The sequence below is a fragment of the Hylobates moloch genome, unplaced genomic scaffold (genome assembly GCF_009828535.3).
Source record: "Hylobates moloch isolate HMO894 unplaced genomic scaffold, HMol_V3 SCAFFOLD_4, whole genome shotgun sequence".
Classification (NCBI taxonomy): domain Eukaryota; kingdom Metazoa; phylum Chordata; class Mammalia; order Primates; family Hylobatidae; genus Hylobates; species Hylobates moloch.
Genome location: NW_026652279.1, coordinates 26,177,601 through 26,205,316, shown reverse-complemented (window position 1 = coordinate 26,205,316; position 27,716 = coordinate 26,177,601). Strand labels below are relative to the sequence as shown.

Sequence of the window (27,716 nt, the reverse complement as noted above, 5' to 3'; positions counted from 1 at the left end):
AGGAATCTGCCTCAGTACAAAGGCCCTGAGGCAGAAAAGAACTTGGGTATGTTGAAGGGGAAGAGAGAAGGCCAGGGGACTGAAAGATAGGGCACAAATAGCAAATGGGACAAGATGGAGCCATGGAGAGAGGTGGAGACCACACCACGTAGGTCTTACAGGCCACATTAAGGACTTGGTCTGTTATCCTAAAAGCACATTAAGGTTTTGGTCTTTATCCTAAAAGCAACCATGATCAATTGAAGAGGTTTAGGCTAGAGGTAGAGAGGGAGGAGAATAGGAACTTGCTAGTGGTAGCATGAATTTGATTTTTGCGTTCTAAAGAAAAATTGATCTGAAAATATTGGAAGGGGGGAAAGTGATGTGGGGGCTAGTTTAGGAGGAAGCTGTTGTGGTTGTTCAAATCAGAGACAATGGGGATTTTTAACTAGGATGGTGGCAGTGGAGATGGAGAGGAATTTGTGAATTTAGAAGAAGTGTTGGGCTGGTAGAATGGATAGGACACAGTGATGGGGTGGGATGGAGTATGGGGGAAGGCAAGGTCAGGGTGATGGCCAGTTTCTAGCTTGAATAGCGGGAAAATCAAGGTGTTGTCTCCTCAGGGAATACTGGGGCAGTGGTGGAGTTTCACGGTGGGAATGGGGGTAACTCATGGGGACAGGGCTCCGTAGAAGCCTGCCATCATGTACCCTTCCTATGGGGGAGGGTGCTGTGGGCTCACACCTTATCATGATCATGGTTTTGACAGTGCACCCCAACCTTTCAAACACAGACAATGAAAGGAATCAGCATCGCTGGCATTTGTGCCTCTCTTATATTCCTTGTTGATATTTTTATGTATTCTATTATGGAGTACTTTCAGGATCCAAAAGGCTTGGTCCTGGAAACTGCAATGCAAAATTCAGTGGCATTTTATCCATTCGTTTCCCTGATAAGCCAATCTACATCAGCCTCCTTCATTCAGAAGGGAGAACATAAGAGAGTCAAAGCGAAGGGAACAGGCAGTGCAGTGGAAGTTAGAATCTGTTAAGTTGTGTTCTTGCCAGAGCAGACTGCACTAGGCAACCCACTTTGGTGCTGGGGAGAAATGTCTGGAGGTTGAGGGAAGAGGAATGGGGAAGGCCTGAGGGCTGGAGTTCATTTCCCTGTGATCTGGACAGGTAGTGGGCACCTTGGCCCAGAGGTGATTCCCATGGGACTGTTGAGCATATAACCTGATTTTTGGCAAAAACAGGGAACAGAGGTGTGTTAGATTAAGATATTGAGGCTAAGCGTGGTGGCTCATGCCTGTAATCCCAGCAGTTTGGGAGACTGAGGCAGGAGGATTGCTTGAGCCCGGGAGTTCTCAACCAGCCTGGGCCACATAGTGAGACTGCATCTCTACCAAAAAATGAACAAAATTAGCCGGGTGTGGTGGTGCATGCCTATAGTCCCAGCTACTTGAAAGGCTGAAGTGGGATGATCACTTGAGCCTGGAAGGTCAAGGCTGCAGTGAGCCAAGATCACGCCACTACACTCCAGGCTGGGTGACAGAGAGAGACTCTGTCTTATAAAAAAAAAAAAAAAAAAGGTAATTGCCCACCAACTTGGTTGACATGCAATAGGCTCTTAGTGCTGGAATGGACCTCAATCCAACTACCTTGCTTTCTGCAGAATTTAAGTCCCAGGGCTTGGCTCACAGTGGGACCACAAAGGCAATCCACTGACCGACTGACCTAGAGTAGTGAAGAGACTTGCCCCACGTCTCACAAAGAATTATTGCCTGAGCAGGGAACAGAAAGAACCCACTACATTATGCTGCCAAGTGACAAGCTAATAAACACGAGGTGTTTTTCCTCTTTGGTAATAGGACCCAAGACATGAAATATGAGCTTGGCAGAGAGTTTCACATTGCATTAAAAGGACAAATAGATTTATATAGGGGTAGTAAGTGCTCACTCTGAGCCCAAGTGTGAATGATTGGATTCCAGCCTGACTATTGAAATTTGCTATGACATTGGGAGATGTGTCTACAAAGGGAGCTATAAGCTTTTGCATGTTTGGTTGATCTTGTGTGAATATTACAGTTAGTGAATGTGTGAGCAAGGTTTTTTGCTAATTCTCAGGCAGTAGAGTCTTATAAAGTAATAATAATCATACCAAGAAAAAGAATCATGCCCATTTGTGTAACTTTTTACTGCTTACAGAACTCTTTCATATGTATGTATTAATATTACTTAATTTGAATTTACCACAATTCTTAGGTAGGTTCCATTAATCCCAGTTTACGAATGAGGAAACAGATGAGGTTAATGCCTTGAGGCAGGGCTGGAACTAACCCAGAACTCGTTTTTTCAAGTTGGAATTTGAGTATGAAATAGCCTTACTGGATCGAGGGTATGTGCATATTCCAACATTATCTGCTTTCAGGTTGCAGTCCATTATTAAGCCATTAGGCAATGATAATGATTTTGTATTTTTTTCTGAGGCTTTTCCTAAAAGTTTGCTGGACTCAGCATTTGAGAAGGTACTTTGCTGGAGCCCTTTTCTTATGTCTTGCCAGCCTCCATCTATCCTCAAAGGCAGAGAGGGTCTCCTGAAGAGTTTATTTGGAAACTTGACCAACTGACAACAGGAATTGATAGTGATGACCGAAAGGGGTTGCTTGATGTGCACCATAAAAATGAAACTCATTCAAACAACCAGACCCTGCTCGCTGACCTCCTGGAAAATCTAATCTCAGTCCCTGTTGTGGAATGGATTGAAATTTGCTTTGAAAATCTTTGCAGAGTCTTACAAGATTAAAAAGAAAAGAACACACACACACACACACACACACACACACATACACCCCTCCACACACACACACACACACACACACACACACACACACACACACACCTGAAGTCAGATCCTTCTTGTTTCTTTCTCTCTTTTCCAAAAATCAATTGGCAAGAATTTGCAAAGTTGCCAGGATGAGGTCATGGGTAATAACTTACGTGGTTTTCAGAAACATAAATCACTCAGCTTGATGTAGTGGCTTTCCATCCCATGGCAAGCCTTAGTAAGCAGTAGCTGCAATGTGCATAAAATATTTGGATGGCATGGTGGCCTTAGATATTCTTCTATGTGGCATTCTCATCAGAAGGTCAAGGGAATTCATCCTGCATCCTATTAATGTCAGGTGAATGCACACATGGCCAGAGGCGCCCTCTCAATGAAGATTAGCAGCTCTATCGCTGGCTGGTCATTTCAGTGTGAGTTAATGGGGTCAAAGTGGAGACAGCTGTGGCAGAGTAGGGGCTGGCCTGCTCTGGGTTTGAATCCAGCAGGGCCAGCAGTAACTAAAGTGAGATTTGCTGGGAAGGTTTCCAGAGTCTTAAGCTGGAGGTGATATGGTTATTGTTTAGTATTAACATGAAAAAATGAATCTGGATATATTTTGTCAGATCTTATGTGCTTCATATTGTTTTACACTGGGTCTCTAATCACATTTTTGCAACCTTCCTATGCCTGCCTAACCCCTGGGGAGAAATGGGATTGCCACAACTAGAGGACATCTCACTGTAGTATGATCCAATAATTACTTTCCCAGGGCCAATAGATATTGAGTGTTTTTTAAAAATTTACTGCCTCTCCCCTTATTAGAGGAGTAATGCCTATTATGTAGAGTATTTGGAAAATATAGAAAAACACAGTGATTACCTAGTAGAGGAATTGGCAACCTATGGTCCACAGGCCAACCTAGCCCATTACCTGTTTTTGTAAATAAAGTTTTATTGGAACAGTTGTGTGCATTCATCTCTGTATATGTATTCTATGACTATTTTTGTTGGATAACAATAGGGTTGAGTAGTTGTAATAGAGATGATGTGGCCTGCAAATGCTAAAATATTTACTACGTGGCCCCTTATGGAAAAAGTCTACTAAGCCTTGGCTTAGCACATAGGTGTTCAGTGGATATTTACTGATGAAATTAATTTATCTATAATCCTACCACCTCAAAATAACCATGATTAACATTTTGATGTATATTCTTCTATCTTTTCTCTGTGTGTAGGTAGTTATAATTGCGTTTTAGGAGGACTAAACCCTACATCCTATTTTTGTAACCTACTTTTGTCATTTAACAATATATTATGGGCATTTTCCAAGGCTATTTGTATGCAACATGAATCTTACACCAGATAGGAGTTTATTGCGTGAATGTGCCAAAATTATTTAACCAATCCTCTGCTGCACCATAGTTATGCTGTATCCAAGTTTTCACTTCTATAGACAATGCTGTGATAAGTCTCCCTGCACATACATTTGTGTATATGTGTGTGTGCCTCTGAGCCTAGAAGGAGAATTATTCCATTTCATACTGCTAATTATTTTTTCACTGAAGCATGCCGTACCATTGCGCTACATTGGGATTTCCTTGAGGGCAAGTATGCTGTTGCGTATGTATTTCTATCAGCTCCTGCTGCCCTCTAACACATAGTAGGTGATCATTAAATGCTTGGGGTGGTGGTGTATGATAGAATGCCCCTCTCCTTCTCTCTGCTGGTCTAGATCATGCAAGTCTTGCTTCATGAGGCCTCAGCTGACTCCTCTACAACACATTGTCCTTCTTCTGGTCATCTTATGTTCAATACCGTTCCCCTTTTAGACTATACTCTATATTCTTCAGAGCTTTAGACTGTACTGTGTAATTCTTCAGAGCTTTCAGAATGGCGCAATGTACATTATATTAGTTTCCGATGGCTGCTGTAGCAAATTGCCACACACTTGCTGACTTAAAACAACACACATTTATTCTCTCACAGTTCTGGAAGCAAGGAGTCTGCAATCAGCTTCACTAGTACAAAATCAAGGTGTGGCCAGAGCCACACTCCCTTCAGCGGCTCTAGGGGAGAACCTGTCCCTTGTCTCTTTCAGTTTCTGGTGGCTACCAGCATTCCTTGGCTTGTGGTTGCATCGCTGCAATCTCTGCCTCCATGGTCACACTGCCTCCTCCTCTTCTGTGACAAATCTCCTTTGTTTTCTGTCTCTGTCCTGTAAGGACACTTGTAATTGCATTAGGGTCCACCCAGATGATCCAGGATAATCTCCTCATGATCCTTAATTTTAATCACATCTGCAAGGTCCTTTTTTGCCATTGAAGGTAACATTCACAGGTTCCAGGGATTAGGAGCTGGATATCTTTTGGGGGTCATTATTCAGCCCACCACATACAACATTTCATTTATTCATTTAAAAAGATTTGTGAGGAACCAACTTGGTGGCAGGCACTGGTGCTGTGCTAGCTGCCTTTTGTAACAACAGGGCAGAAAGGATTTGCAAATGAAGAACTATGGACAAAAGCTTTGAGCACTGGCCAAGCAGCTGGGAGACACAGGTGCTGGTACAGCTTTGGGGTGTGGCTCTCTGTTCCTCAGTTTCTCCTCTTGTGAATTAAGAGGTTGGGCCAATCACTGTTTCTTGAAGTTGAAGCATGAGCACTACTTATGGTACAGGTTGAGTATTCCTTATCTGAAATGCTTGGGACCAGAAGTGTTTCAAATTTTGGAGTGTACAGATTGAGTATTCCTTATCTGAAATGCTTGGGACCAGAAGTGTTTCAAATTTTGAAGTTTTTGGATTTTGTAATATTTGCCTATTCATAATAAGAGATCTTGAAGATGGGTCCCAAGTCTAAACATGAAATTCATTTGTTTCATATACACCTTTTACACATAGCCTGAAGGTAATTTCATATAATCTTTTAAATAAACTGTGTGTTGTGTATCTAAGTTTTGACTGTGACCTGTCCTATGAGGTCAAGTGTGGGATTTTCCACTTGTGGCATCATGTGAGTGCTCAAAAAGTTTGGATTTTGGATTTCAGATTTTTGGATCAGGGATGTTCAATCTGTATATATAAGGATGATTGTAGGTGGTCCGCAGAGACAGAACTAAGTAACATAACTCATGACAACAGATAGTTATTTTCTTTTTAGTCCTCCTTCAACCCTTCCTGCCTTCAACCTTTTTGATTACCTCAATGAGAAAGTTGCTCTTAGGTGCTAGCATGTCTTCAACCCTTGCTGGAATACTTGCTAAACTCCTTTTATATTAAAAACTCAGGTCTCAGGCTACAAGTCTAGGTAGAATTCAATAACATTATTTTGTGTTCATTGTGTTTATTTTTATAGTTACATTCCATTAGTGGCACATTTTTTGTAGGGGGGGTTCCATTTATGGTGGTACCATAAAGCATCCCAGGTAAAAAGTAAGATGATTTAAAGAAATATATTAGACAAATATACAGCAGGTAGTTTTTAGAAGGGGCACATTGTAAAGATGGCTGTGAAGTTTGGGAAAGATTTAGATGTTTCCAGCAGGCCCCCAGTTCTCTGACTTCTATTTTAGCTCTGGGAGGAAAGTATGATTAAAAACATAAAGAGAAACATCATCAGTCAGAGGACACAGCTGGAAATTCAGCATTAATGAATCCTGATCTTTTCTCATTTAAATGGATCTGATCCTTCAGGGACCATTGGGCAGCAAAACCGTGAATATTAATCTCGTGTTGAAATTGATCACACCCAGCCAGCTTTAACTCAGAGCCTCTGGTATGAGGAGGTGTGGCCTCACTCTGGCTGTTCTTTGCATTTCACTGAACATCTGGAAGGTGTGGAGGCAGCTTCTGTCTGACTTCTTCATGGGAAGGAATGGCTATTATTTGGACAAAGCACAGATGCTATGGGGAAACCCTCTCTCCCTCCCATTCTGCTTTCTGCTGCCTCCTTCCTATTCAGGGGCACCGGTTTAGCACTCTGGGTAGGGGTGGTTAGGGGGCTGCAGAGCTGGATTTCTGCTTTCAGGCCACTGTGGGAAGTGGGACTCCTTTCTTTAATTTCTTCAGCCATGCATGTATATCCAATGCTAATTCCCTAGTGTGCTGGGGACCTTATCATTTCCTCTTACATAGAAGAAAATTTTCCTGGTTGATAGCATCACCATTATTAAATAACTCTTATTTTTTTCAAAATACTATCCAATATACTGTGCTTCCGTTTTGGAGGAGCTGGTGGTGGTGAGAATCAGTGTGGGAGATGCCAGTCATTTCACCCAGCACTGCCTTCCCAGCATATGTGTTCCCCTATCCCCTAGAAAGCTGCAAACAGATAAAATTTGCTTCAGGGAAGCCTTCGGAGTTGATATGCTTTGATTCTCTGTTCTAAGCCTGGCCTTTACTACCCTGAATAATCGTGAGGTGGCGAAAGACAGCGTAAAAACCTGGCTCACTTGGTATAGTACATATGGCAGGCACTCATCTCTCTGGCAACGTGGTATAAGATTTGGGGCCAAAAGATTTCTTAATATTTACATGAAATTAGGCATGTCATTTCACCTCTCTGTGGCTCAGTCTCCTCCTCTGCAAAACGGGATAATAGTAGTAACTTCCTCCTAACGCTGTAGCATAGGTTCAAGGAGACAATTCGGGGAAGCACACAGCTCCAAAATGTCTGCTCTTACTTCCTCCATCCTGCAGATGGGAAAACCAAGGCCCAGAGAGGTTAACTGACTTGCTGAAGGTCACACAGCTAGCCAGCGTCAAGGTCAGGCTCTGAACTCAGCCAAGTCTGATCCCAGATCCAGCTCTTGGCACTGCAGCACCCAAAAGGCCTGTTGATCAGGGGCAGACTCCGCAGGAACCGTGGGGATCAGGGATAGACCCAGGAAGCGCCTGGCAGAGTCTCCGGTGGACTCTGGCGTCAGGCAGGCCCAGGTTCCAATCCTGTGATTCAGGCAGCCCCTTTCCCTTCTCTTGGGCCTCAATTTCCTCATCTGTACAAGGGCGTGACACCCACTGCCTCCTCTAACGTGGTATTATTTAATAATTGAGGATGGCCGCTGACCGGCCTGGCTTGATAAAGGTTAATAAAGAATGGCCTGATGTCGGTCGTTGGCCGAATACAGGAAGGGGAGAGGGAGAGAATACAGGGTGCCAGGAGCTTGCTCGCGTCTGCGAAGAAGGAATCCAAAGAGATGGCTTAGGAGCCCGCTCTCAGCCACCCCGGCGGCTGCACGTGGCGCGCGGGGCGGGGCGGGGCGGGGCGCTCGGGGGCCCAGCGACGGTTGCCGCGGCAACGGCGCGCGGCCCGCTGACTCTGGCCCCGCATCTGCTGCCCCCACCCCCGGCGCTGGGCACACGGATCCCGGGGGCCCTCAGGGCCGTCCCGGAAGCCGCCTCTCTGTGTACAGGAGGCTAGGAGAAGGGCGGCAATGGGGAGCCCGTGCCCGGGCCGCGCACGAGTCTTTTGTGCAGAGCATAGAGAGGGAGCGAAACGCGGGCCAGGCCTGCGGGGAGGGCTGGCGGGGAAGGGGAACCAGCACAGAGAGGCTGCAAGAAGGTGGCTGGTGACACAGCCCTCCTTGTGGGACTGTGGACAAGGGGCATGAGTTGGCGCCTGGGAAACACTTAGCTTGGTGCCCAGCGTGCCCGGTGCTCACGGTCCATGACTACAGCAGCCCCCATGGCTCATTTCTTGCGTCCCTGCAGTGCCCCAGGCACCACGCACATATCACCCCTCACCCTTTTAACAACCCCGGGCGGGGGGAAGGTATTATTCCCTATTTTACAGATGAGAAAACAGAGACCAGGCTGAAGCCACTTCCCCAAAGTGGAGAAAACCAGATTTGGAGCCTAGGCTGGCTGACCTCAGAGCTTGTGAGCTTGTGAGCGCATGCCCTTCCGCTGCGCCATGCCACCTGTGTATAGATGCTGTTTGCCGAGGGTCCACCAGGTGCCTGGCACACCATGTGCATTATTTCCAGTCTGATCCTGGCAACAACCCTGCAAGATAAGAATAGTTACTTGCCTTTTACAAATCCGAAGACAGCTCAGAGAAGATACTGAGTTGACTGACCAAGGCTTCACAATGCGGATCCGGCAGAGACAAAAATCAACCCTGTGAGAGTGGCTCCAGAGTCCAGGCTCTGCTGGGTCTATCCACCGGGCCACATCATCTCTGCTAGGGCTGGAGTTGGAGGGCAAGGCACCCCACCAGGATGCTGGGTTTTGGGCTGGGAGCAAGGAGAGTGAGTCTCCATCATCATGTTTTCTTGAGGGGAGGGTTTGGAAGACTCCATTACACTGCTCTTGTTGGAGAGGTCGTGCACAAATTCGGAGTAATAAAACATGGTGCCATCCTTGCCTTTCAGGACCATACTTTCCATTTAAGGAGATGAGAAATGGCCACAGAAAGAAGTTATAATAAATGATAATCATAGCTTAACTTTATAAAGCCTCTGACGCAGTGCTGTCCAATGGAAGTTTCTGCAATGATGGAAATATTCTGCACTGTCCAGGATGGTTTAACACTTGAAATGTGGCAAGTGCAACAGAGGAATGAGTTTTTTATTTTAACTAAATGCAAATAGCCACATGTGGCTAGTGGCTACTGTGTTGGACAATACAGTGCTAATATATGGAAAGCACTATGCCAGAAACTTCCTTTGCATTAACACATATCATTCTCACAACGATATGAGGTAGAGATTATTATCATCCCCATTTGACAGAGGAAACCGAGTCTCAGGTTGCCCACCTGAGCATGTGGCAGGGCCAGGATTTGAACCACGGGGCAGATGAACCCAGAGCCTGCTACATTGTGCTATGAAGCTGAGATTTCTCTCCTCAGAGGAGGGCCTGAGGTCAGGGTCAGGATGCACTGGGATGCATATAATGACAGCCAGGCTGGTGCTCTGTGTGGATGGCACAAAGATGACCATTGAGAGTGGAGACAGGACGTAGAACAGGACATGATCCTTGAAAGAGGAGGCAGCAGGACTGCCAGAGAAAGTACCCTGACCTGGGCATTGAGTGATGTTAGTTCCTGTCTGCCCTTTACTCTCAGTTTTAGCCCTGGCTTTGCCACTTTCTTGTGGTCTTGGGCAAGCCATTTCCCCTCCCTGAATCTCAATTGCTTCATCCATAGAATAGGAGTGGCAATACTACCAACCTCATAGGATGTCATGATAATCAGATGTGATTGTGCATAGATGTGATGAGATGTTGTTGGCTGTAACATACCAGGTTGTTCATCTTTATCGGCTCCTAAAAATTTACACTGGGAAGGTACCAGCTGCCCCTGTGGAGCAGAGGGGGCAAGTGCTCCCTTGATCTTGGTTTTCAGGCTGTATGCAGACTGTAAGTGGTGCCTCTCCATCCCAGGAGGTGCCAGAACAGTTACTGTGTTTTCAGGACAGGGTCCAAAGATTAGAATTGGGTGGGGTCTGGGAAGCTACATTTAAAATTGCTCTTTGCTGTCATACTCTGGCCCCTCTTACTAACCCAGGAAAGCCATCTGCAGGCAAGGGGCAGAGGCCTCCAAGGGCAAGTTGCTGGCATTCCTAACGGGTCAGACCTGTTAACCAGAGGTGCAGGATTTGCATTGGCTTTATCTGCTTTTTCTCTCTTTTTTATGATAAAAAATTTCAAACATTCCAAAAGTAGAGAGAATAGTATAATAAGCCCCTTCCTGATATCTAGCACTAAACTAAACTTATTAGATTAACTCAAGGCCAGTCTCATTTTACTTAAAACCCTACCACTCTCCATCTGCAAACCTAAGGCTATTTTGGAGCAAATCCCAGCATGTCTGCTTGTAAATAGTTCCTACTTTGTCCTAAAGTTTTTATCGTAGTATAAACTGGTAAAATTTCATGAGAGGGCAGTTTAGCAATCTTGATATCCTTATGTGATTTTGCTTTAAGAACTTCTTATATAGATGATATTCCTGCACATGTGCAGAATGAAGCCTGTGTATGATTATTCATTCCAGCATTGTTGATGATAGTAAAAGATTATAAACAACCTAAATATTCAGCAAAAGAGACTGGCTAAAAAAAATTTACAGTGGAATTCTAGTGTGCTGTAAAAGAAATGAGGAAGTTCTTTATATAATGATTTGGACTGATCTCCATGATGTATTACTATTATTTTTTTTTTAGATAGAGTCTTGCTCTGTTGCCCAGGCTGGAGTGTAGTGGCACAATCTCAGCTCACTGCAACCTCCACCTCCCAGATTCAAGCAATTCTCCCGATTCAGCCTAACAATTAGCTGGGATTACAGGTGTGCGCCACCATGCCCAGATAAGTTTTTGTATTTTTAGTAGAGACAGGGTATCGCTATGTTGGCCAGGCTGGTCTCAAACTCCTGACCTCAAGTGATCTGCCTGCTTCGGCCTCCCAAAGTGTTGGGATTACAGGCGTGAGCCACTGCGCCTGGCCTCCAGGATGTATTATTAAAAGAAAAAGATAAGGTATAGAGCACTGTGAATGATATGCTCTAACATGTATAAAAACAGAGGAAAAATATATTTAACATTCTATATATGTAAATTCTATATATAGATATTCTCTCTTATATATAGATATATAATATATCATATAATATAAATAATATATATATAACATATATAATATGTTTTATATATATGCCATTATTTCTGGAATGATGCACACGATCATGGTAGTTTGGTTGTTTTGCGAGAGGGGAACTAGGTGGTTGATAGACAGAGGTGGGAGTAAAACTTTATATACCCTTTCTACCTTTTCAGTTTTGTATGTAATATTAAAAAATCTCGATATTTCCTATTTAAAAATGTAATTCCTTTTTTTAGTAGGCCTAAAACTGCTATAAAAATAAAGTCTATTGATTTCAAAAAGGGTATTTACCCAAATGAGTTGAAAACATGTCCACACAAAAACCTGCATACAGATGTTCATAACAGCTTTATTCATAATTAGCAACCAACGTGTCTTTCAATAGGGGAATGAATAAACAATCTGTCAACATTATTCCATAGCACAGAATATTATTTGGTGATAAAAAGGAGCTACAAAGCCACAAAAAGACATGGAAGAACCCTACATGCATATTGCTAAGTGAAAGAAGCCACTTTATGATTCCAGCTGTATAACATGCTGGGAAAGGCAAAACTATAGAGACAGTAAAAAGATTAGGGTTTGCCAAGGATTGGGGTAAGTGAGGGGGAAGAATAAGGGGAGAAATAGGCGGAGCACAAGGATTTTTAGGGTGGCAAAACGATTCTGTATGATACTGTAATGGTGGACACATGACATTAGATGTTTGTCAAAACCCAGAGAATTTACAACACAAAGGGTGAGCCGTAATGTAAGTGACGGACTTTGGTGTATCAGTATTGGCTCTTCAATTGTAATAAATGCACTATGGAATGCAAGATGTTAATAATCGGAGAAACTGTGCAGGGGAGAGGGAATATATGGGAACTTTCTGTACTTTCTGGTCAATTTTTTGGTAAACCTAAAACGGCTCTAAAAATAGCCCATTAATTTAAAAAAAAGACTTTGATCTGAAGAATCTTCCTACTATTGCTGGTGAGGTTGTGGTCGTGAGGGGCAATGGCGAGTATGAGGAATCTTGCTCTCCATACGGTGGGTCACACGGGCTGTTTGCCATAGGTGGCAGCCTGGGTGCATGCAAAGTGATCTTTAGTGAGACTGTTGCTTGGAGAGTGAGCAGGAGTGTTATGGGGATGGGTAGGCAGGCTGTGCATTCTTGGACTTTGAATGTTAGAGGAGTTTGGCTTTGATCCTATAAGCAATGGGGAACCATGGAGAATTTTATCAGGAGGGTGACACAGGGAGATTGGTGCTTTAGGAGACCTGGATTGAAGAATTAGTTCTTACGGCCGGGTGCAGTGGCTTATGCCTGTAATCCCAGCACTTTGGGAGGCTGAGGTGGGTGGATTACTGGAGGTCAGGTGTTCAAGACCATCCTGGCCAACATGGTGAAACCCCGTTTCTACTAAAAATACAAAAATATTAGCTGGGCGTGGTGGTGTGCACCTGTAGTCCCCAGCTACTTGGGAGGCTGAGGTGGGAGAATCACTTGAACTGGGAAGGCAGAGGTTGCAGTGAGCTGAGATCGCACCACTGCACTCCAGCCTGGGTGACAGAGTGACTCCGTCTCAAAAAAAAAAAAAAAAAAAGAATTAGATCTTCCCCTTCTCTGGGCCTCATGCCCCTGTCTATAAAACCAAGAGACTGCACCGCGCAGTGAGGTCATCTTCAGCTTTCAGGTGTTAAGTTCAAAGCCTGTCCCACTTTCCAACCCCTTTCCCTCCTTGCCACATCCCCCTTTTAATTTTTCTCCCACTCAGCGCTGTGTTATGGCTGGAACTGTCCCCCGGGGGGGAAATGTCTGCTGAATGAAGTCTGTGCCTTGGGAACAATTCTGTTTTATTTTATTTTATTTTATTTTCCTTTCTTTGAAATCTTCAAGGAGAAAACCCAAATCTGTGCCAGCTTTAGGCTCCTAGCAGCAACTTGGATGGCAACTGGAAATAACGAGATGGGTAATCAAATGCCCTCAGGGTTCCAGATCAGGGCAGGCGGAGGATGCTCTGCCAGGGCCATTTCCTGCAAGAAGGACTTGATTCTGAGCCCGGCAAACTGCTGGAGGGTTCCATGCACAGCCCAGCCTGGGAGGCTCCAGCTGGTTGTGTGAACTGGGGGAGGTTGCTCTGCTCCTTCCAAATCGTCTGTTGTCATCACGATGTGATTTATGAGCTTTTCCTCTAAAATATGAGAATGTCGTCTCCTGATAATGCTCTGTAATGAGGAAGGCTGTGGCTGCAGCTTTTCTAATAAATAATATCTTTTTAGATCACCATCTTGTTACAAAAAGAATGCAAGAGGTTGAATACAGAGGGATTAAAAGTGTCTTTTGTGTTTGTTTTGTTTTAATATGGAAAACAAGGATAATTCATGGAATGCAGACCAAGAAGTTCCTATAGGGGTCTCAGTCTAGCATCATGTCAAGGGCATTATGGTAAGCTTCTGAGGGACCTGGGTTTGATTGCTGGCTCTGCTCTGAACCAGCTGTTAGGAGCACAGGCTAGCGACTTCTTCCTGAGCTGCCACTTCCTTGTCTATGGGGAAAGAGTGGAGAAACACTAGTAGCACTCACTGCATAGTTATATTTTTATGACTGTGTGTAGATATGACAAGGTTTGGTCTTGTGGGAGTGAGGGCACCTCAATACAGTTCAGTTCAACAGGTAGACCATCTAAGAGGGGACCTGTGTACTTTGTTAGAGTTCAGAGAATGACGTGTGAGCTTGGATGAGTCCCTGATCTTGGTTTACATAAAGCCTTGGTTTCTTCATTATTATACATCCACGCTGAATGTATGTATGTGTGTGGGGTGAGTGGTGGTGTGTGTGGTATGTGTTGTGTGTTTTGTATGTATGTGTGGTGTGAATGTGTGTGCCATATGTTTGTTTGTGTGTGTGTGTGTGTTAGCTGAGGCTTCCATAATCACAACACTTAATGTACTTGGTAAAAAGCGCTTGCTAAAGGGAAATAGTAGGCTGGGCGTGGTGGCTCATGGTTGTAATCCCAGCACTTTGGGAGACCGAGGTGGGCAGATCACCTGAGGTTGGGAGTTCGACACCATCCTGGCTAACATGGTAAAACCCTGTCTCTACTAAAAATACAAAAATTAGTCAGGTGTGGTGGCCGGTACCTGTAATCCCAGCTACTTGGGAGGCTGAAGAAGGAGAATCCCTTGAACCTGGGAGATGGAGGTTGCAGTGAGTTGAGATGGCGCCACTGCACTCCACCCTGGGCGACAGGGATAGTAATTTCATATACAGATATTGATATCCTGATGACCTATTATGTGCTGGGAGAATCTACCCTCAGAGCTTAAATTTCATTTGAGGAGATAAGGTGGAGATGGCATGCATACATGAAAGAATGAAAACTAACAAACAAAAAAACCCAAACAGCACTAGGCAATCTGAGATTTACTGTACGTGCCATGGGAGTTCAAAAGAGGGTCACCAGGCTGGCAGCCCAGGCCTTCCTGGGAGGAGCAGTGCTTTATGTGGGCTCTGAAGCAGTGGTTTTCAACTTTTTTTTTTTTTTTTTTTTTGCTTACCTACCCTCTACATGCACTTTGGGAAGAAAAATATCTCTTCTGCTTCACACATTTTAAGTTGACATCTAAAATATCTCATTCTTTAATTTGTGCTAAATAAAATAAAATATTTTATCCTAAGTTTGATTAGTTACAAAGGATATAATTTTGGCCATGTTTTAAATGTTCACATTTTAGAGTAACATTATACCATGCCACTCTCTTAAAACTGTATCAAAATGTTGTGGGGAGGGATGGGCGGGGTGGCTTACCTCTTTAGTCTCAGCTACTTAGAAGGCCAAGGCAGGAGGATTGCTTGAGCCCAAGAGTTGAAGACCAGCCTGGGTAACACAGAGATCCCTGTCTCTACAAAAAATTTTTAAAAATGTATCAAACAGAAACTAACATAGCAATTTTTGATTTTGTCTTTTTATTGAAGCCTCACTTTCATGTAGTAGAATGCACAGATCTTAAGTGAGCAGCTCAATTAATTTTTGTCAGTGTCCCTACCACCCACACCAAGGTGTACAACATCTCCAGTATTCAGAAGGCATGCTTGTTCCCTCTCTCCGTCAATACCCGTCAAACGTGACCACTTTTCCGACCTCTATTACCATAAACTAGTTTTGCGCAACCTCATTTGTTCTGGCTTCTTTCAATAAACACAAGGTCTGTGGATTTCAAACATGTTGCTGTGGGGAGCAGTAGCATTCCTTTTTCATTATTGTATATTATTCCACTCAATGAACATCTCACATTCAAAAAATCCATTCTATTCTTACTAGACATTTTGGGTTATTTCTAATATTTGGCTATAAAGATACTATAAGTATTCTTGTATATATTTTTTGGTGATCATAAGTACTGATTTCTTTTGTGTATGTATCCATGAGTGAAATTGCCTGGTCATAGGATAAATACCATAATACATTGGTTTCTACAATCATCCATCAGAGTTACCTGAACAAGTCAAATGTTTTATACTGCTCCTTTCTTTACCTTCTTGAACTCCTAATTCCCTTTCACTTGCTTCATAAAATTTAATCTTAACATATTTTATCCTTGAAAGTTTTAAGATTATCATCTTTTTTAAAACTCTACTTATGTAAGCTGAAATGGACATTTTAATTTTTTCCTTTGAACTCTAAGGATCTTCCTTTTATATTGATTTATGTATCATTAAAGCGATCAGTAATACACAATTTATCAAAATAACATTATTTTACACATTTGATAAATCAGTAAACATAAAGCATAACTTTGTATGGGAAATGCTTCTCATAATGAGATGGGTGGGATGGTTGATGGCAGTGCTTATCAAACTTTAAGGTGTACAAGGGCCACCTGGGAGATCTTGATAAAATGCAGATTCTGATTTGGATGGTATCGGCTGGGGCCTGAGACTTTATTCTGAACTTTTTTTTAGCTTTATTAAGGTATAATTGAAATGCCCCAAAAATGAGCACATTTAATTTATGCATCTTGATGAGTTTGGATGATTCTGTATTTCTTCTCCCTCCCCTCCCCTCCCCTCCCCTCCCCTCCCCTCCTCACCTGTTCTTGTCTTTTCTTTTTTCTTTTCTTTTCTTTTCTTTTCTTTTCTTTTCTCTTCTATTACAGAAGTTCCCTCTAAGCATCATGGTATGGTCAAGGCTCACTGAAGCTTTGAACTCCTGGGCTAAAGCAATCCTCCCACCTCAGCCTCCCAAGTAGCTGGGACTAGAGGCATGTGCCACCACCCCCAGCTAATTATTTTTAAAATTTTTACTAGGCCGGGTGCGGTGGCTCACACCTGTAATCCCAGCACTTTGGGAGGCCAAGGCGGGTGGATCACAAGGTCAAGAGATCAAGACCATCCTGGCCAACATAGTGAAACCTCGTCTCTACTAAAAATACAAAAAACCAACTGGGTGTGGTGGTGCACGCCTGTAGTCCCAGCTACTCTAGAGACTGAGGCAGGAGGATCGCTTGAACCTGGGAGGCGGAGGTTGCAGTGAGTGGAGATCGGGCCGCTGCACTCCAGCCTGGTGACAGAGTGAGACTCCGTCTCAAAACACAAAACAAACAAAAAAATTTTACTAGGCATGAGGTTTTGTTATATTGCCTAGGCTTCTGTATTTCTAACAAGCCCATTGGTGGTGCTGATGCTGCTGGTCCATGGACCACATTTTAATTTTTTTGAGACAGAGTCTTGCTTTGTCATATAGGCTGGAGTGCAGTGGCACAATCATAGCTCACTGCAGCCTGGACCTCCTGGGCTCAAGCAATACTTCTGCCTCAGCCTCCTGAGTAGCTGGGAACACAAGCCCATGCCACCGCACCTGGCTAATTTAAAACATTTTTTTTTTAAAGTTTTTGTAGAGACGAGGTCTCCCTATGTTTCCCAGGCTGGTCTTGAGCTCCTGGCCTCAAGTGATTCTCCTGCCTCAGCCTCTCAAAGTGCTGTGATGACAGGCGTGAGTCTCATGGACCACACTTTGAGTAGCAAGGGTTTATGATCCCTTGATTAAAGGAAGATTTCCAAATATCAACTTTTTAAAAACACTTTTTATTATTTGAAGAGAATATAACTTCGTACATTTATTTATGTATAAATTTATGAAGTACAAGTGTAATTTTGTTACATGCATAGATTGTGTGGTGGTGAAGCCAGGGCTTTTTGGGTACCCATGACACAAATAATGTCCATTACACCCATTAAGTAATTTCTCATTATCCACCTCCCTCCCACCCCCTCACCCTTCTGAGTCTCTGTTCTCTACCATTCCACACTCTACATCCATGTGCACACATTATTTAGGTCCCACTTATAACTGAGAACATGTGTAACGTGAACATTTTACATTATTTATTTATTTATTTATTTATTTATTTATTTAGTTAGTTAGTTAGTTAGTTAGTTAGTTAGTTAGTTAGTTTTTGAGACAGGGTCTTGCTCTGTCACCCAGGCTGGAATGCAGTGGCGTGCAACCTCTGCCTCCTGGGTTCAAGTGATTCTCCTGCCCCAGCCTCCCGAATAGCTGGGACTACAGGCGCCCGCCACCATGCCTGGCTAATTTTTTGTATTTTTAGTAGAGACGGGGTTTCACTGTGTTAGCCAGGATGGTCTCCACCTCCTGACCTCCTGATCCACCCGCCTCGGCCTCCGAAAGTGCTGGGATTAAAGGCATGAGCCACCATGCCTGGCCAACATGAACATTTTAAATGGTCTATTTTTCCTTTTGGCATCCAGATGTCTCGACATTTTGGGACACTGTATCGTGGATTCTGGATGAGTGAGCAGTTGCTCTTTTTCCTGTAAAGAGAGAACAGGACCATTGTGAAGAGGGGAGGTGGGAAAGGAGAGGGGCTGTGCATCTAGACTGAGGCACGTTGTCAGGCAGTGGGAATGGATGTGGAGGATCTCAGGTTGATTCCCTTCTACCTCAGCTTGCATACCCTGTGGGGTGTCTTTGTGTACCCCAGAGTAGTTCTGCCCCAGTTTGAAGTCCACTTCACTGAAGGATGCTGAAATGACGCTGGCCACCATTTCAGACGGGGCACACATTTAGGCAGGTGAGATCCGATATTCCAAGGTCTGGCTTGAATGGTTTGGAGAGCCCATTGGGGTAAAGTCCTGAGAAATGAAATTTGGGACTGCGTGGTGGATGGTCTTGAATTCCATGCTGAGGAGTTGGACTTAATACTCAGGCAGAGGGGAGCCGTGGGGTATTTTTGAGCAGGTTGCTGGTGTGAGCAGAGTGCTTTGGAGGCTGATCTGTTGAGCAGCTCTTGGGATGGCCTGGAAAGAATCCATGCCTGGGGCCAGTGTGGGGGACAACCCTACAGGCTTAAAGACAAGAATGGATGTGGTTATTGGCGTTCAGCTGTGATTTTTAACTCCAGCTTCCAGCTTTTGAATTGTTGCCCTGGTTGCATAGACCTGGTTTGAGCAATCAGTATTTTCTGAAGTGTGATATCTGAGAGGTTCATACATGGAATTCAAGGTGATTTAAAGCAGGACACAGATGTGGCCTTAAATAACACTGAAACCCAAGAGGGAAAAACATGCCCTTCTCAGACCTCTCTCAGTCCTGACTACACATGGAGAAAGTCACACTGCCGTTTTCTTTTGGTTGATAAAGAGCCAGCAGCTTAGGCTTAGAGCCTTTGGTAAACAATCGTCTCTAGGTAGAATTTTACAATACTTTTGTTTTCATTGAATTATTTCCTACGTCCCAGGCTGCAAGGGGTCCTAGTGTTTCACTTTACTGTATTGATAGAAACCTTTGCATTTTAAGCAAGATCATCTCCGTAAGAAAGGTGAGTCAATTTACTAGATCATGTGGAAGAAATAAGAATGCTTGGGGCATGTGAATATGGCAGAAATCGTGGTGGTGACATGTAGTGAGTGATTCAAGTTTTGGAAACATTTGGTTAGATCAATGGCAAAAACGAGCAAGAGAGAAATCTTTGTGCCAATGCTCTGCCAAGCAAGGTCTGAGCTCTGGCTGGGCTCAGAGAGGCTCTGGGTGGTGTTAGGAGGGAGCTGCCTGAATTGCAGGGCCCAGGCCAGCAGCAGAGCGGGCCCCAGTGCTCCCATCCCCACCACCAGTCTCATGCTCCCACCCTTGTGTGCCCGCAGAGATCCGCACGCAGCTGGTGGAGCAGTTCAAATGTCTGGAGCAGCAATCAGAGTCACGACTACAGCTGCTTCAAGACCTCCAGGAGTTTTTCCGCCGGAAAGCTGAGATTGAGCTCGAGTACTCCCGCAGCCTGGAGAAGCTGGCTGAGCGCTTCTCCTCCAAAATCCGCAGCTCCCGGGAGCACCAGTTCAAGTAAGATGTTGGGTATGGGTGCGCAGAGATGGGAGGCAGCACTGGGGTGGGCGGACAGTTGGTGGCAAAGCAGAAAGAAGGCCAGTCAGCCTCGTTGGAGGCAGAGGGCGTGCCTTCAGGGCCCTGGGTCTGCAGGTTACTTACACCTCCAAGCCTCAGTCTTCCTCATGTGTAAAGGGAAGCTAGAAAGAGTTCCTCTGTAGAAGTTTCCTGAAGGGAATAAATGAACAACCCAAGAAGAGTGTTCATCACAGACAATAGGTGCTCAATCAATTGTTGCTGTTATTATTATTATCCTACCAAGCACTGGCACTGAGCTAGCCTCCATTTGTGCCCTGATGAGACCCCTACCTCCCTTCAGGACATCGTGTCCCGATCCAGTTGTCCTTTATTTGGGTGTCAGCCAGCCTTCTTCTGAATTTTGTTAGCACAGTGAATTTCTTCTCCATGGAATTGATGCTCAAACATTCCTCTTCCTTGCTCCCCTGGAGGACCTCAGTGCCCCGGCTCTTTCTCTGCCTTATTTACTTATTTTCGATGCACAAACTGTCGTGTGTCCTGATTTCTCATACCCCAAGCTCTGAGATCATGGAGGCTCCATCTGCTTGGGCACTGACTTGGCAGGCCCTGAATCCTCCAGCTACAAAACCTTCTGTGCTTAGAACTCCCTGGCTTCAGCTCATTAAATACAGGCAGGCAGGAAGCAGCAAATCTCACTTGGACTGTGTCAACCATGCAGGGCTCCACTTGGCAGGTCCCCCGGCCAGCACTGTCTCTCCTTCAGCCATGCTTGCTGGACTCTCCCTTCTCCTTGGGTCCTCTCTCCAGCTGGTGGCCCTCAACACCAGGAGATCAGCGACTTGCTTCATCTCACCTTACCTGATTCTGATCTCCCTTCCCCTGGGTCCTGTCCTGTTTCTCTCTCTCTCTCTCTCTGTGGGTGTGTGTATATATACATACACACACACACATATATATATACACACATACACACACACACACATATATATATATATATATTTTTTTTTTTTTTGGAGACAGAGTCTCACTCTGTCACCCAGGTTGGAGTGCAGTGGCATGATCTCAGCTCACTGCAATCTCCACCTCCTGGGTTCAACAGATTCTCCTGCCTCAGCCTCCTGAGTAGCTGAGATTCCACGTGTACCACCACGCCCAACTAATCTTTGTATTTTTAGTAGAGATGGGGTTTCACCATGTTGGCCAGGCTGGTCTTGAACTCCTGACATCAAGTGATCCACCTGCTTCAGCCTCCCAAAGTGCTGGGATTATAGATGTGAGCCACCATACCTGGCCTCTCCATGTATATATGTATATTTTAATGATGACAAAGCATACATAATATAAAATTTACCATTTTCATCATTTTTAAATGAACAGTTCAGTGACACTAAGCACATTCACGTTGTTGTGCAACCATCACCACCATCCAACTCCAGTGCTTTTTACATCTTCCTCCACTGAAATTCTATCCCCATTAAACACTAACTCCCCATTCCCTGCCACACCTTCCAGCTGCTGGCAACCACCATTCTACTTTATGTCTTTATGAATTCGACTGCTGTAGATATGTCATATAAGTGCAATTATACAATATTTGTCTCTTTGTGACTGGCTAGTTTCACTTAGCATAATGTCTCAAAGTTCATCCCTGTGGTATCATGTGTCAGAATGTTCTTCCTTTTTAAGGCTGAATAATATGGTGCAGACAGACCACATTTTGTTTGTTTGGTCATCTGTTGGTGGACACTTGGGTTGCGTCCACCTTCCTGTCCACATTTTTTGCATTCCACTCTGGCCAGGGAGCTCTCTTCCTTTAAACTCCCCTAAACACCTCCTTGAGTCCGTGCCATAGCATTTGAACACTCACTTATGTGCCTTCTCTTGGCATTTGGGGATAAGAAATTGGTGCATTATACGTTTGCAAATACCGTGCTTCTTTTTCTACCTGATGTTCTTTTTTTTTTTTTTTTGAGATGGAGTCTTGCTCTGCCACCCAGGCTGGAATGCAGTGGTGCGATCTCAGCTTACTGCAAGCTCCACCTCCTGGGTTCAAGCAATTCTCCTGCCTCAGCCTCCCAAGTAGCTGGGACTACAGGTGCCCGCCACCATGTCCAGCTAATTTTTTGTATTTTTAGTAGAGACGGCGTTTCACCGTGTTAGCCAGGATGGTCTCCATCTCCTGACCTCATGATCCGCCCGCCTTGGCCTCCCAAAGTGCTGGTATTAAAGGCGTGAGCCACTGTGCCCAACCACCCAGTCTCTTCTGTTCAAACTTTTTCTGCAGTAGGAAGCCTCTATTAATAACATTCACCCAGGCACATTCTAGAGCCTTTCACACATATAATCTCATTTTTTTTGGATATATTTTTTGGAGAAAAATTGTGTTTTTTCAAACAACAAAGGTAAAATGCTCACTGTATACAATTTAGAAAGTACAGAAAAGAGAAAAACATCATTCATAGTCCCACCACTCAAAACCACTGCGCACATTTTGGAATCATTTCTCCCTTGTCTTTTAAGAATAAAAACAAAGATAATGTATCGAACTGAGCACTTACTTTGGTACCAGGTGGGTATTACTACCCCATCGTAAAGATAAGGATGGTGAAGCTCTGAGAAAGCAGCTTGTCCAAACATGTCCGTGAACCCACAATTGGAAAGAGACAGAATTGAACCTTCATCTCTTGTTCTGCCTCCTTGGCCTGGGATAAGAAAGGGCCTAGGTGCAGCTTAAGAGTAGCCATGGCATCTGGACCCTCCCTGGAACCACAGGCACAGCAGACATAGGCTCAGAACCCCACAACTCTGGCTGAACGGCCACTGAAGCCACCAAGTCTCGGGCTCTCCCTAGCTGCAGACAGGGCCGTGTGGTAGGGCTGGAGCGTCTCTCCTGTCCGCTCCTTCCCCTTGATTAGGAATCAGCTCTCTTCCCATTCTCAGTGTGCACATAGGGAGAGGAGAAAGGCAGGGATTGCGGATATGGGGGGGGGCACCCTATTCCCTTGTATCACCTATAATGAGCTCGGCCAGCCCCTCATGGGTTCATTAACTGAGGCCACCAGACGGAACGGGAGCCCCAGCTGGCAGCCGGGCCATGCAGGCTGCCTGACACACTATGAAACTCTAATTAGGGTGCCGGCCCAGGCCAGTGCAGCTGGAGGGGGCCCTCTGCACGATGCTAATGTGATGGCAGACTTCTGGAAGTGGAGTCTCTAGGGGCAGGCTGGACTCACCCTTTGACCCCAGGGCACTGACTGGTCTCGGGCTGCCTATTCCTTGGAGCCCAGCACACCGGGCCTGTGCTGCTGTCTGCTCCCTTCATCTGGGCTGTTCCGAGAAGCCTTGTCTCGCTGTCGTAAAGATTCTTGGTTTAATAATGTCTGTCTACTTGCCAAGTAGCCCCTCAGTGCCTTAAGGGCAGAGCCCAGGACTTGTCATTTTATTCCCACTGCAGTGGGTCAGGTGCTTGGCAGAGCTGGGGTGCGTGTGCATGGGTGGGAGGGAGGAAGGAGGGAAGAAGACAGGAAGGAAGGAAGGGAGAGGATTGACTTGGCCTATCCAGTCCACTTTGGCTGAGAGATTTGCCTCAGAGATGGAACTGATTTGCCCAAGATTTTACAGCAAATTAGGAGCAGAACCGGGATGGGGACTCAGGTCTTTTGGCTCCGAGTCTATTGCTCCTCCTTGTGCTCCATGGGCCGTGTCTCCCTAAGGCCCCAGCCATTCCCTCCCTACCTGGGCAATTGAAAAATGTGCTGCTGCCCAGGAACACGCACTGTGCTGTGTTCAGGGCTAGACTCACCTGGGCTGAGTTCCATGTGACACGTGATCCAAAGAAAGGCCCTCATGATGGCTCTGAAGGTTTCCCTGGGACAGGTTAACATTTAGAGAAAAATATCATCATATTTCTTTTCTACAACACATATTCCAATTCTAACAAACCTCTTTTAAAGCACTCTGACATCCTTGCTCTCTTATAAACCTGATGACAACCCAGGGAAGTAGAGAGGGAATCAATGGTTTTATGTCAAGCAAACTGAGCAACAGAAAAGCTGAGCTGCTTATTTTAACAAGGACGCAATGAGCTGTCTAGCATGAAAACCCAGGGTTCTTGACTTCCAACTCAGGCTTCTCTCTCCAAGAAGCCATGTGGGACTTCATTTGTTTGAAATGTGTGCATTGAAGACCTCATATTTTCCTGGACTGTGCTTAGTGCTGAAGACACAAAGATAAATGAGGTGCGATTTCTGCTGCCAGATACTGAGAGACAAGAACACGGCTTGGGGAGGCCTGGTAGTTGGTATGGCTGAGGAGGCCCCAATCCCATGGCTGTGCCCTTTGAGCCCTGCACCTGCGTGCTATCAGCCTGCAGCACTGAGATGTCACTTCCGTTGAAAAGCTTCCTTGATCCCCACCTGGTGCCTCCCTCTGTGTGCCCATCGTATTCTGATGTGCTTATTTGCTTATTCCACCAATATTTATTGAGCACCTACCATGTGCCAGACCCTGGGTTTACAGTGGTGAACAAGATAGACTTGGTTCCTGCTGTGGTGAAATTTACCATGAAGAATAAAACATTAAAAAGCAGCTAAAAGAAAGACCAGCTATAATCCAATGATTGCTATGATGGAAATAAATACACTATGGAGTATTCTGGTTATCTCTCCTGTATAACTGCAATGCCCCCAAAGTTAGTGTACCTTGTGATTTAGTGGATCAAAGATTTGGACAGGGCTCAGCTGGGTGATTTTTCTGCTGTATGTGGCGTTGATGGCTCAGTGATATTCAGCTAGCAGAGGGCCTGGTCTGAACGGTCCCAGAGAGCTTTACTCGCATGCCTGGTTCCTCCATGGGGACGGCTAGTAGGCTGCGCCCTGCTAGGCTGTCTCCCTCTCCATGTAGTGTCAGGGCCTCCTGCTTCAGCTGGGCATCAGACTTCTGACAGTAGCTCGGGGCTTCCAGAGAGCAGGACGGCAGCTGCAGTCCTCTTAACTGCTAGGCCTGGAGCTGGAATAGTGTCACTCCCCACCCAGATGCTATTTGCCAAAGCTGTCTCAGCCCTAGCTCAGCTTCAGGAAACGGGAAATAAAGCCCTCCTATCATTGGAGGAGTGTCAAAGGGTTGGCAGCCCACACCAAGTTAGGACCATGATCAGGAAGGTGTCTGGAGGAAGCGTGGTTTAAGCTGAGGCCTGAGAGATGAGAAGGAGCAGCGTGTGGCAGTGGAGGGGGACGGAAGCCAAGTAGCTGGAACTGGTGAGTGTGGGAGTGGGAAGAAGGGAGTTGCATGATGTGATTCATATGTTTAAAAGACCACCTGGGTTGGAGGGTGGAGCCGAGGAGCCCACTCATGGGCGTGCGGGTATAGCTCTCCAGGAAGGGGTAGTGATGGCCTGGGTGGGAACAGAGCAGATGAAAGAAGCCATCAGATGCCAGGAAACCTCTCAGAGAGGAATGGAGGAAAAGAGGAAACAAGGATGTCTCCTGTTTCTGCCTTGAGATGGGAAGGACTTGGGGAAGAGGGTGAGGCAAGAGCTACAGCCCTATATTGTTATCATCTGTTTACTTGTCTGTCCTTTGGACAACCACTGGGCTGCAAACTCCGAGATGGCAGAGAGGGTGACTCTTGACCCGGGGTCCCTAGCACCTCTCACAGGGCTGGCACCTGGTTGTTACTGAATGTCTTTGATTAATGAACTAATGAATGAAAGTCAGGTGGTAATTAGATTTGCATAGGGAGGACAGGGAAAGGGGGCATGTTTGTCTTCTGGCTGCCTTAGGAGCTCAGTGAGGCCATCTGGGTGAAGTGTCACTTGCTCATGTGCCTGTCACGGGTCCTATATTGCTGAAAGGACAGAGTGTGGACTGTGCCATAGTCTCCCTGTTTGGGGAATGGGACCAGCAGCATTGGCATCACATGGGGACCTGCTAGAAATGCAAGATCTGGGGTCTTTCCTGAGACGTGCTGGATCAGAACTTCTGGGGGTGGGGCCTGGCAATCTGCATTTAACAAGCCCCCTGGGGGAATCTGTTGGCAATTCACTTTGAAGAGCCAGTCTGATGTTTTTCTGGGTAATAAATGGTTTTCAACTCACTTTTGGGCTGTGCTGGCCTTCCCTCCTCTTCACCAGCATCAAATCCATAATCCACTGCCCTTTCCAAGCTAGGCCTAACCTGAGCTTGGCTTTTCCTTTGGAAGGCCTGGAGCTGAGCCTTTCCTGAGCAGGACTCTGGTGTAGCGGGCAGCACATATGGGGCCCCCAAACCTGCCTCTCGGGGTAGGTGGATGGTCTTGTCCAAATGAATCTGGCGGCTCCACAAACACAGACATTTCCTGGGAACAAGACTTTTTCTTCCTCCAGGAAAATGTCCTCTAAAACACCAATACTTTGAGATGTTTGAATGGGAGAGAGAGAGAGGAAGAGGAGGAGGAGAAGGAGGATATGAAAGACTGATTTTTGTAATAATTAAGCCTGTTGACTTCTTTCTGAAAGCTATTCGACCACAGAATTCCCTCTCCCTATTTATTTATTTATTTACCTATTTACTTATTTTTGAGACAGAGTCTCGCCCTGTCGCCCAAGCTGGAATGTAGTGGTGCAATCACAGCTCATTGCAGTCTCAAACTCCTGGGCTCAAGTGATCCTCCTGCCTCAGCCTCTCAAGTAACTGGGACTACAGGTACATGCCACCACATCTGAAATTTAAAAAAAAAATTAATTTTTTTTTTGTAGAGGCAGGGATCTTGCTGTGTTGTCCAGGCTGGATTTAAACTTCTGGACTCAAGCAATCCTCTTGCCTTAGCCACCCAAAACACTGCGATTATAGGCAGAACCACCGTACCTGGCTCTCCCCATGGTATTTATTAGTATTTCACAAACTAGCACTTCTTGAGACCTAATTTGAAAATCTCTGTTCTAGACAAATGCTGGGGTTACCCTCGGTAGTAGTGACACTCCATGCAAGTAGTGCCCTGTGTTTGGGGTGACAGAGTCCCCTTCTATTCTAGCTTTCTCAGTTTTTGATACCCCTCACCTTCCAGGAGCTGTACCTGATAAAAATGCTCCATGCAGAGGGTTAAGTGCTGGTTGCTGCTAGTTTAACTGCTGTGAAAAAAAGCAGCAGGGAGTTCTATTTAAATATGATTTAAACATTTGGGAAAAGCCAGAATTTGGGAAGTGCTGGGAGGCACTTGGCTAGTTACGGAATAATATTCTATGCAGATATCCTGTGCAAAGGAGGTTTGGAGCATCTTTCAGCTTCACAGAGCAGTTGGGAGAGAGGATTCCTGTGAACAACTAACTTCATTTCCAAGAAAACACTTCTTAGTGGGGATAAAGCATCACAGGATTTTTTTCACAGATGTAGCATTTCTCTAAAGAGATGCTATAATTTAGACTTAGCCTTCCAGGCTATTCCTAAACAGAGAATCACTTTTGTAGCATATAAATTGAGCATATAAATGTGAAAAGGAGTCAGAATTAAAATGTTTGCTTAGAATGAGATGGAGATGGAGAAAGCCCTCCAGTAGGGCTTGTGTCTCCATTCACAGCTATTACTATTAATGCAATTGGTATCAAGCTAGTAATGGCTTTCCAGGGTCATACTTTCCAGACCTGCTGTTCTCTCAGCACCGTGTGCCAGCCGGATCTTTCCTGATTGTTTGGTGCCTGTGCTTGCAGGTTGTTTGCTCTTCCAAGCACCCCACACATCCACATCACCATGGATCAAGTGCTGTACTGGATGTCTGATAGGCATCATCTCATTGCACCTTCATGGGAAATGTGGTCTGCGAAGAAGGGGCTATCTTTTTCTTTCTAGGTGAAGATACTGAGTTTTCAAGAAATTAAGTGATTTTCCTAGAGGGACGTAGCTAGCACAGGTAAGTGGCAGAGCTAGGATTCCAGTGTTTGTTTACCTGACTCCAAAATGCAAAACTGCATCTAGCTGCTGACTT

General features: G+C 45.1%; 1 protein-coding gene across 9 annotated transcripts in view; it reads left to right on the top strand.

The window, feature by feature from the left end:
• Positions 1-27,716, top strand: part of SRGAP3 (SLIT-ROBO Rho GTPase activating protein 3) — a 269,948-nt gene that overhangs the window by 106,651 nt on the left and 135,581 nt on the right. For all 9 annotated transcript variants that reach the window (XR_009213058.1, XM_032149572.2, XM_032149571.2 and 6 more), the window contains exon 2: positions 19,547-19,739. Coding sequence is in view for 8 of the 9 variants with exons in the window: in XM_032149572.2 (XP_032005463.1) it covers positions 19,547-19,739 (193 nt within the window). In the remaining variant the exon portion in view is untranslated. The remainder of the gene's footprint in view (positions 1-19,546; positions 19,740-27,716) is intronic.